At 39.5% G+C, this 12,031-nt stretch overlaps 1 protein-coding gene across 1 annotated transcript in view; it reads right to left on the bottom strand.

The window, feature by feature from the left end:
- LOC122932561 (cell cycle control protein 50B-like) overlaps nucleotides 1-12,031 on the bottom strand; it is a 39,107-nt gene that overhangs the window by 17,945 nt on the left and 9,131 nt on the right. Inside the window, exons 2-3 of the mRNA XM_044287046.1 lie at nucleotides 3,283-3,511; nucleotides 555-665 (exon numbers count right to left, since the gene is read on the bottom strand). Of these exons, the coding sequence (XP_044142981.1) occupies nucleotides 555-665; nucleotides 3,283-3,495 (324 nt within the window). The 5' untranslated portion in view covers nucleotides 3,496-3,511. The remainder of the gene's footprint in view (nucleotides 1-554; nucleotides 666-3,282; nucleotides 3,512-12,031) is intronic.

Below are 12,031 nucleotides of genomic sequence, written 5' to 3' on the forward strand. Positions count from 1 at the left end.
CGGCCCTGATCACTTGCCTCTAGGGTCTATTTCTTTCATTCAAAACCTTATTAAACTTTATTTACGATATAGGAGTTGGGCCTGGAGAATACGGTAATTTCCTCTGGTGGGCCCCAGGAACCCCAGTTCAACACTGTTTTCTAAGGAGTCTGGCCCTAGTAGGGCCGTTTTATCCCAGCATCCTGTCGGATGAAGACCATGCAGTAGCTAAAAGTTGCTGAGAAGACCTTTCATTCTACTAATCATCGGTAGCCCTACTTCACAGATCTCACCAACAACATTTTATGTCATGTCAGAATGTATAGAAAAATGAACATTTTAATTCTCTAAAATAAAAGGATAGTGTTCACATAACAGCTGGAGAGATCTAAGAGTTAGCCTTCATTGAACAATGGGTTGCTGACTATGGACATCAAACGTTCATACAGTGTTTGTACCAAGACCAAGGAGGGCTTTCAGGCCAAACATCTGCACCTCGCATCAGGTGAAAACACACCAAAACAGGACAGTAAAACAAGAACTGTATTGTACATTAGCAGCAGTATGGAACTTACCTGAAAGTCTTCCGTTATATTGAAAGTAATATTACAGATGCAGGGACTTGAGACATTAGCACTGGTACAATGAAAACATTCTTCACCATCAAGGGCTCCTGTGTAATCATGCTAAAAGGAAAGAAAAAAGTTTATTATCTGTTCATGTAATACTCTATGGCAGGGATCAGCAACCTCCGGCTGTTCTGAAACTACAACTCCTTTCACTTTTTTTTTGGCAGTTACAAGAACAGATGAGCAAGTGTGCATGCTGGGAGTTGTAGTTTCACAGCAGCTGGAGTTGCGAAGCTTGTTGAACCCCGTTCTATTTTTTGTTTTTGCAGTGCAGATGGCGGACCATGCCCACCGGAAGGTAGAGGAGAGAGGGAGGGGATCTGCGCTACTGGGACTAGGAGTATTTCAGAGAATTATAGCCTGTGACTTATGGAAGGCCTGGGGAGTCCGGGGACCTTTGCATTTTTATGACCTGTATAAATGATCCGATCACCCAAGAAAAAGGTGATTAGTGCTAGGTTTAAACAATGCAATTATCGAGAACAAATGTTGCCCCAAGTAATAATTTTCACACATGTATATTCTTTGACATTCCCAAACATTTATGAAGGATACCAAGATCTGCTCTAATTTCTAGCTAGAAATGGTTCTTTTGAATTCCACAATATTTCCTAAAATACCAGTAGTAGTCATGTTTTACCCTCTGTGCCACTTTGGCAGCTTATGTAAAAGCAGACACCCCTAAAATCATAGCTGAAAGGATTGTATCATCTGGAAAACACCTATCAATTTGACCTGCTATAAGTGGATATCATAGAGGACACACCTATCTCCCATAGTGGACAACCATGTATTTACGAGATGACCCACTCTTTTGAAAGTGCACCTTGTGATGAGACAGCTTACCCCTGTGATATCTACTGATACTTGGCTGACTCAGCAGTCTAACCAACGGCGACGGGCTGATTTGCCTCCTTTGAATTCCTTTGTTTTTCAATAAAAGAGGAAGGAGTTTTCCAGTTTTGACAACAGTTGTAACTTATTTGTATGTATTAGCTACTGCATAATCATGATTTGTGGAAATTTGGAAGAACTTAGAGCATCTCCAGAAACTACACTATGTTGTGGTGTCTAAATCTGCAAATATATATATACAGTATTGGTAACAGGGCTCCACCGATCAGGCCTGGCAAAAAGTCTGACCAAAAGTTTGGACACACCTTCTCATTCAAAGAGTTTTCTTTATTTTCATGACTATGAAAATTGTAGATTCACACTGAAGGCATCAAAACTATGAATTAACACATGTGGAATTATATACATAACAAACAAGTGTGAAACAACTGAAAATATGTCATACAATTTTCATGAAAATAAAGAAAACTCTTTGAATGAGAAGGTGTGTCCAAACTTTTGGTCTGTACTAATATATATGTATGAAGAAATCTTTTTTCACGGATATCTGTGTGCTGCCTTGGATTTCTTCTTGCATATACTCAGCTGGATCAAAGTCCGTGGTCCGTTTCAAGGAATTGCACCGCCTGGGATTTGTGTGCTGCTTTTTTTTTTTTTTTTTATACTAAAAATAAAATTATATTATATTATTTTATTTTTAGTATAAAAAAATAATAGATAAGCAGCACACAAATCCCAGGCGGTGCAATTCCTTGAAACGGACCACGGACTTTGATCCAGCTGAGTATATGCAAGAAGAAATCCAAGGCAGCACACAGATATCCGTGAAAAAAGGGCTATTTTATTCACCCATGTGTAGATAGATAGATAGAGATATATATATATATATATATATATATATATATATATATATATATATATATATATATATATATATATATAATTTATTTTTCTCTCCAAATAAATGTAACGCAGCACTCCTTAGATAAAAAGTGAAAAAATACAAAATGTATTAAACACATGTTGATACAGGCCTGTATCAACATGTGTTGAATACATTTTGTATTTTTTCACTTTTCATCAAAGGAGTGCTGCGTTACATTTATTTAGATTGTGTTTGGACCCCAGGACCCAGGGGAAAACGCTGGCACCTGAATCATTTGCATCACTTGAAGTGAGGAGTGCTGCCATGCCATCTTTTTGATTATTATTATATATATATATATATATATTTTTTATATATAATATATTACAAGATTCATGAACACTACTAAATGGTTACCTTTAGCAGTTGTCTAAGCATTTGCACCAGGAGAAGACCTAGATAACTAAGACAAGAGGAAATCTCAGGGACTTGCATTGCAAACTATTTTTAGGGTGCAGTGTTCTTTAAAGGGAACCTGTCATGTGGATATTTGATTATATTCTAACTAATTATATACAATCATTATCTACTATAAAGTGCCTTTCACTGTATTTACTTACTGGTGTGACAGATGGTTACCCCATAATATACACACAAAGATGCTGCATGCTAATGAGCTGATTTGAGTCCAGCGTGATGTCATTGAGTCCAGCGTATATTTAATTCAGAACTATAGCCACTCCCCTGCCCACCTGCTGCTAATTGACTGGGTCAATTAAAGAAAGTGACCCAGCATTTTGCTAAGCGAATCAGTCACTTATTTATGTTGCCCTTAGTTAGGACACCATAAAACTGGTGACAGGTTCCCTTTAAGTAGCACATAAGCTCAAAAGAATGACTTTAAGGTAGAAGGGTTTTCATAAAAGTTGTTAATTTTCAAAATACGTTACTTACTTCAGATTCTTTTATGCTATTTGATGAGTAGTTTAATCCAATTCCAATTCCTATAAAGGATAATCCAATAAAGAAGAAAAATGGTAAAATTATACTGGCAGAGAGAAGAGGCTGCCAGGCTGGAATTCTCTGCTGAGTGAATGCTGTGTTGTCAGGTCTCTGAGATGGAAGAGGTTCATGTTTATTTGCATAGTTCCTGGATGGTGGCTTCATTCTTCTTCACAGATTTCTTAAGGAAAACATAGAACAGAAGATAATACATGAGATTAGATTACCCGAGAAGTAGGTTTACAGTTTGAGCTTTCTGGTTACTGTTGACCAATGTGTATGTAGGATGACTATATTAGCACTTGCTAATATATAGACTTTGTTGATGTGCTTTCCCTTGTTGTCAGTCTTTTGTGCTGTCCACATGGTGGTCCTGCCCATAAGATAGCCGCTGATGGAGAATCATGTGACCAAGCCTATCACATGATCCTCCATTAGCGTCCATCTTATGGACAGGACCTACATGTAGACAACATAGAAAGTGTTGCCCAACCATGGGACATATCTAATGAAATATGGCAAGCGGAACAGAATAACAAGAAAGGCTATATTAGTAAGTGCCATATAGTCATCCTACATACACATTGGTCAACAGTAGCCAGCAAGTGTCCAAGTCAATATTGGTAGATTCGGATTTGTCCTGCCTTGGATGAATCTGAATCTTTTTGCTGGTTTGAGTAAACATTGTAAGTTCTTGATTGCCGTATCTTCCCTATACTGTATTAACCTCGCTGCGGCCGAATGAAGATGGCCGCAAGTAATCCAAGACTATGCGAGTCTCATACATGCACCATTACTGTACGTAGCTGCACATGCGGCTCAAATCAATGAATCTGGGTTCAGATTAGTTCTACAATACAGTTCGGCAAGCACTGCTACTTACAGTAAGAGCGCATGTGCACGTCTTGCATAGTCTCGCCTTACTGGCGGCCATGTTCATCCGGCTGCAGTGGAGCCAATACAGTATAAGGAAGATACAGTGATCAGGAAATCAGCATTTAGTCAAAGCTTCAAAAAAGTGAGATTCATCCAAAGCAAGATGAATCCGAATCTATTAACACGATTGCAAACCTATAGCCCAAAAAAAATGGGACTGGATGCAAAAAATACAAGGGGAGAAGTTTACTTTCAATTCATTAACTTTCCCTTCCAGTGCATGCCCAGTGAACAGTGCTGTACAGCAGCTGTAGAGAGGAGAGCCCATCTGCCCTACCGCGCATGTGCAGTTAAGCACTGAAGCCAGGGGCTGTAAATCACTATTTACTGGGCATGTGCTGGAAGTGAAAGAGGAGCCGGATCTTGCGAGAACAGGCAATGACGTTCCCTGGCCTGGAGAACAATCAAGCTGCAGGGGAAGGGTGCCGGCTGGCAAAGCCCGAGTTGCAGAATGTTTGCACCATCCTCATTGACTTTAACAAGTTAATTTACGTACGGCGAAAACAATAAAATGCATTTTTTGCAGATTTACTCAAAATAATCAAGAGTTACTTCTGTATCACTATAACCAGATGAAAAAGGTACTGTGGGCAGTTTTAAACATTTAAATGCAATATCAGGTTTCTTTAAAGGTGACATCTTACCTATCGGGCTCCTGTTCAACTGCACAAGTTGCACACATGATGTATCCGACTCTGATACCAAGAATGGTAGTGGATACAATTATGTGAAAATCAGGTAAATGTATGCAAGCGTGTAGCTCAGACAAACTCCCATTATAAGACCTCATGCACGGCCGGGTCCGTAATATACAGGCATTGGCCGCGTGCACACCGTATCACGGAGGTGGACCTATTCACTTGAATGGATCTACAATCTGGAAGGAACAGAATGGAGGCACAGAACCCCACGGAAGCACTACAAAGTGCTTCCTTGGCGTTTCTGTCTGTGCCCATGCAGTGCAAAAAAAATAGAACATGTTCTATTTTTTGCAGTGCGGACGGATCATGGACCCATTCAAGTTGAGTCCGGATCTATCTATGGCAACCGCACGGATGGTGCTTGTGCATTCGGGACCACAAATTATGGTCCCCAATGTACAGAACAGCAGGCACAAGATGTATGGCCCATCTATGCTCTAACTGTTCCTTAAGCCATTATGCATTTGAAACAATACAAGGATGCACAGTCAGAAAAATGCAAGAAATACCCATTGGCCAACAGTCTGACAATATCTAGCCATTTTGCATCCATTTCCCAGCTGTCTGACCATTTTCAACAGCCTAGAAAAATGGCTGAATTTCATTGGCAATTTTTTTGTACTCTCCTTTTGAATTATCTAGAAACCAAGTACCAATCACAAGTAATCCATTTTTAGTGGTCATCAGGTGCACTTCTGTCTAAACAACCATTACAAATGGGCCTATTGACTTCCATGGGGTCTGTCTCGCCTAAAAACATATGTCCTATTCTTTTTAATGGCTGTTTTTCACGGCTCATAAAAAAAATGGCTGTATGAATAGACCTGTACACTTCAATGGTTCTAAAAAAGGCCATGTGACCGGCCATCACAAGGCTGTTTATCACTGCCTTGTGAATGTGGCCTTACTAATCCCATAGATTGCATGTTTAGACAGCTTGTCTCTCTAGCAACACATTTTTCACAACGGTTCGTGCCAGGTGATAAATGTGGTGCCCAGAAAGATATTTTTGTCAAACTTTAAACCAAAATGTGCACAATGTCACATCTTAAAAGGGCTTCTGTCACCCCACTAAAGTCCTTTTTTTTTTTGGGCTACTTAAATTCCTTATACTGCGATATATCAATATATAATGCTCTTACTCATTTTCGTTCAGCAGTTTCTTTAAAAAAAAAAACTGACTTATAATATGTAAATTACCTCTCTACCAGCAAGTAGGGCGGCTACTTGCTGGTAGCAGCCGCATCCTCCTATCATATAGATGCCCTCTCTGCATGTTGATTGACAGGGCCAGCGAGCGCTCTCGTCCTCTGGCTAGCCCTGTCTGCGTTCAAAATCTGGCGTACCGGTCTTCAGTCGGTGCAGGCGCACTGAGAGGAGGACGCTCACTCGGCCGCTCCTTCCTCAGTGCGCCTGCGCCGGGTGTAGATGTGACGTCATCGGCGCAGGCGCATTGAGGATGGAGCGGCCGAGCGAGCGTCCTCCTCTCAGTGCGCCTGCGCCGACTGAATATTTCTCTGGATGGCTGACAACTGCAACCAGCAGGACCAACAATGGCCTCGGCAGCACCGACCCCTCACTTTTGGAAATATATTTCACAGGGGCTCACACTAGGACGTGATAGATAATGGGGGTTCACCGCCTTACTGGGTCACCCAGTCCCAGTAGAAGAAAGTTGCAAAGAGAAATGAAAACTAGGTATGCACTCTTATATAATTTTTGTACTAATAAGAGTCCTGCATGCAGAAATAAAACAAATAAAAACAATATAAAAAAAAAAAATATACACTCCCCCCCCCCCCCCAAAAAAAAACATAAATTAATTACAAGAAAATTAGAGATGCAGGATTCCACTATAGATTGTAATACATGACTGTATGAATAATTGCTTCATTCTGTAAAAAATTGGTACTATAATTAATTGATTCTATAAAATACCATACAGCTTATAATCACTTAATTCATACAAGTCATCCAGAACAATGCTCTAAACGTCACCTGTATGGTATACTGACATACAATAATTCACAGTGTCCTGTGTATATTAAATCAAATCATTGTACAGTCCCATAATTCATATTCAGTTTATATCCTCAATTCCAATCCACATATCATAAATAATAAGTGTTGATGTTCAGATCGCTGTTAATTGGTAAGGAGCATATAGAGAATATATATATATATTTCAATATCGCACGTATTCTCCAAAGAATATATAAATCGCAATTAGTTCAAAAATATGCGGTTATAGTTAGTCCATAATTACCACTTGACAGTTTTTAGTAGTCAAGGTAATAACTCTGCAATATTCAATGAGAGACTGGCTGGCTTTCATCAGTAATCAGGTGTTTGTGTCTTGACTGGTTCAAGACTCTCTGTGATTCTTAGGCCTCCTGCACACGACCGTATGGCTTTTTCAGTATTCTGCGGTCCGTTTTTACCGGATCTGTTGTTCAGTTTTTTTGTTTCCATTGTATTTCCGTTCTGTTTTGCGGTTTGGTTTCAGTATGTGATCCGTTTTTTGCAAATCGCAAAAAAACGGAAGCATACAATAAACAGTAAGTACATAAAATTGGGATGGGTATAACATTTTCAATAGATGGTTCCGCAAAAACTGAACGGATACGAAAGACATACGGATGCACTCCGTATCCGTTCCGTTTTTTTTGTTGTTTTTTTTACAGCCCCATTGACGTGAATGGAGCCACGGAAAGTGATTTGCGGGCAATAATAGGACATGTTCTATCGAAAAAAATGGAAATACGGAAACAGAATGCATACGGAGTACATTCCTTTTTTTGCTGACCCATTGAAATTAATGGTTCCGTATACCGAGCGTAAAAAATGGAACGTAAACGGAAAAAAAAAAAAAAAGTTTGTGTGCAAGAGGCCTTAGTGAGAAGTTAGCTGATTACTGCCAGCAAACCAAGTGCTGGTATTTTACCTCGTTCGGTAAGAGTTCATATTGCCATCATTATTAAAAATATTGTTCACTTACTTGGGGCGAACTCGCAGTCCTGAGGTGTGTGGGGTTGTGCACTTACCCCCCTCCTTTTGTTTAAGCGCTGGGCGATTTTCTCTTTGCAGAGGTTCCTATTGCAGTGATCTTGTATGTTGCGAATTTCCTCCTATTTCTCTCCAACAGTTAGGGCTCATGCACACGAACGTATGCAGAATGGAAATGGAATGCACACGGAGTACCTTCTGGTGTTTTTTGCGTACCCATTGAAGTGAATGGTTCCACATGGTCCGCAGCTAGGTGTTGTCAAAACCCGGATTGGCACTTAAAATCCAGTCCAGTGTCTGACCCCAGATGGCTGCAAATCAGCCCAGCAGCACACTCGGAGGAAAATACCTGTCCTCACAGACCATACCCTTCACTGTGTCACAATATATATTGTGTAATCACCAGACGCGTTTCGGAGCACTAGCTGCTTCTTCAGTGGCTTATCTAACAAATATAGCGATACCATCCTTTTATAGTCTTCATTGTTTTGTGAAGCAATTAAAAAGCTGCACTGGATTAGCCCGCAATTTCATATAAGGCCTCATGCACACGACCGTTGTGTGCACCCGTGGCCGTTGTGCCGTTTTCCGTTTTTTTCTGCGGCTCCATTGACTTTCAATGGGGCCGTAGAAAACTCGGCTTGTGCACCGTTTTTACACCGCGCCCGTGACCCGTGTTTCGAGGCCGTGAAAAAAATATAACCTGTCCTATTTTTTTCACGGCCAACGGTTCACGGGCCCATTCAAGTCAATGGGTCCGTGAAAATCACGGATGCACACAAGATTGTCATCCGTGTCCGTGATCCGTGTCCGTGATCCGTGTCCGTTTTTTCCTATCATTTCAATGGCAAACTTGACTTAGATTTTTTTTTCATCTTTCATGTCCGTGGATCCTCCAAAAATCACGGCAGACCCACGGAAGAAAAAACGGGCACGGATCACGGTACAACGGAACCACGTTTTGCGGGACGTTAAAAAATACGTTCGTGTGCATGAGGCCTAAGGCTTTTGTTTATATTATATTATTTCTTTCACTGCAATATTTTTATATCTCCTTCTTACATATATACAGCTACCTTATTCATCTATACATTCCAATATTATTTTGCACTAAACATAATTATCCGTTTTATTCTAGTCCTGCAGTTCCTGTGTGGTTTCTATGCGTTTTGATTTAATGCATTTTATTTAGAAATATTATAGTTTATTACAGGTATTGCTTCACATTTAGAAAACCAGGACAAAATCAATAAAAAAAAAAAAATATATAAAAATAAAGTTATATGTACCCAAATGTTTCTTAACCTGTAATATAATCATTTATTTTTACGGTTAAGAAACAATTGGGTTCATATAAGCTTTTTTTTTTTTTCAAATGTATCTTCTTTGGGATTGATTGTCCTGGTTTTCTAAATGTGAACCAATACCTGTAATAAACTATAATGCAAATATTTCTAAATAAAACGCATTAAAATAAAAATAAAAAATAAAAACGCATAAAAACCGCAGGATTAAAAAAAAAAAAAAGAAAAAGGGATCATGTTTAGTGCAAAATAATATTTGAATGCATAGATGAATAAGGAAGCTGTATATATGTAAGAAGGAGATATAAAAATATTGCAGTGAAAAAAAAATAGAATATAAACAAAAGCCTTATATGAAATTGACCCATACACAGGTTTTTCCACAACCCAATTGTGGGCTAATCCAGTCCAGCTTTATAATTACTTCACAAAACAATGAAGACTATAAAAGGATGGTATCACTATATTTGTTAGATAAGCCACTGAAGAAGGAGCTAGTGCTCCGAAATGCGTCTGGTGATTACATGATATATAGGTTAGTGTCTATTTTGAAGCGAACTCGCCGCTGCTGGTTTCTCTGAGTTGAAGGAGGAGGTGGTGCGCTATAGCTAGATACAAACTTAGAGCTCATGCACACGACCGTTGTTTTGCGGTACGTTTTTCACGGATCCCGTATCTGAGGTTTTTTTTCCTCCGATTTAAGTCCTCTTCCGTTCCATTATTCTACCATTCATATCCGTATGCGATCCGTTTTTTGCAGATCGGAAACGGAAACAGTAACTTATTAAATCACCAAACCCATGAGCAATATGGGCTGGGCATAGCATTTCTACAGTATAGATCCGCGAAATATGGATGTGTTCCATGCGCGTTCCATATTTTTTGTGGACCCATTGACTTGAATGGGGCCTCGGACTGTGATTTGCGAACAATAATAGGACATGCACTACTTTTTTGCGGAACGGAAATACGGAAACAGAATGCACACGGAGTACATTACGTTGTTTTTGTGGACCCATTCAAGTGAATGGTTCCGCATACGGTCCGTCAAAAAAATGGAACGGAAGCGGAAAGAAAATACGTTCGTGTGCATGAGCCCTAACTGTTGGAGAGAAATAGGAGGAAATTCGCAACATACAAGTTCACTGCAATAGGAACCTCCGCAAAGAGAAAAAGTCTCTTACCTTGAGTTCTAAAAACTGTCAAGTGGTAATTATGGACCAACTATAACTGCATATTTTAGAACTAACTAATAATGGACTAATTGCGATTATATATTTGGAGAATACATGTGATATTGAAATACATCTCCATATATACATGCTCCTTATCAATTAATAGTGATCTGAACATCAACACTTATTTACAAGCAGAAAGACCCGGCTTCGCGCGGGTATATTATTTCATCTATTTCACAAATGTGTCTGCTTTAGTCACAAGAGGAAAAACTGGGACAAAAATACAACAAAACAAAAAAACTGGGATAAATTTTTTATGAAAACGTAGCAATGTGTTAAGTGAGAAACTAACCTCAGCACTAGATATGGTATTCTCTACTTGACTTGTAAAATGCTATAAAAAGTAGCTTGTTACAAATACAACATGATCAATCAAAAACATAAAAATGCTATGAAACATTTTTGACAAGCATTAAAAACACTGAAAAAAAAAAATAGTGTATGAAGGAAGCAATCTTCAGGCAGTTTTATAAGAGGGACATATAAAACCACCCTGACCTTTTACAAGGAATGCATCACTAAGGCCTCTTTCACACTACAGTATGTTGAATTCAGTGTTTTGCGTTCCGTTTTTCACGGATCCGTTGTTCCGTTTTTTGCTTCCGTTGTGGTTCCGTTTCCGTTCCGTTGTTCCGTTCCGTTTTTCCGTATGGTAAATACAGTATACAGTAATTTCATATAAAAAATTGGGTTGGGCATAACATTTTCAATAGATGGTTCCGCAAAAAACGGAACGGAAACGGAAGACATACGGATGCATTTCCGTATGTGTTCCGTTTTTTTTGCGGACCCATTGACTTGAATGGAGCCACGGACTGTGATTTGCGGCCAAATATAGGACATGTTCTATCTTTTCAACGGAACGGAAAAACGGAAATACGGAAACGGAATGCATACGGAACACATTCCGTTTTTTTGCGGAACCATTGAAATGAATGGTTCCGTATACGGAACGCAAAAAACGGACCGTATACGGAACGCAAAAAACTGTAGTGTGAAAGAGGCCTAAGGAAGTAAATATGTAGTGAATGATTTCACAGCAGCAAGCTGTTCTTTCTACAATAATAGAACATGGCAGAAACAAGCGGACCTCAAAAATGATCAAAGAGACAGGTAGGTTAGAAAATGCGACAGTGAGCTGCTGGAAAGCGCTGAGTAAAATCTTGTAACTCATCTGCACTGCACAGGGCTTGTTCACGTCTGCATTGATTAGTGTCGGTTTTAATCCCCATCTGTTTAAATGTTGTTTTTGTGCATTGGTTATGCTATATTCACAGAGCCCCCCCCCCCCCCCCCAAAAAAGCAGCATATCCCAAGTAAGGCTTTTGCACACGAACGATACGGATTAGGTCCGGATGCATTCCGTGACACTCGCACCATTTCGCAAGCAAGTTCAATCAGTTTTGTCTGCGATTGCGTTCAGTTGTTCAGTTTTTTTTTTATGCATGGGTGAAATGCGCTTTGATGCGTTTTTCATGCGCGTGATAAAAAACTGAAGGTTTACAAACAACATCTC

Source organism: Bufo gargarizans, chromosome 3 (genome assembly GCF_014858855.1).
Source record: "Bufo gargarizans isolate SCDJY-AF-19 chromosome 3, ASM1485885v1, whole genome shotgun sequence".
NCBI lineage: Eukaryota > Metazoa > Chordata > Amphibia > Anura > Bufonidae > Bufo > Bufo gargarizans.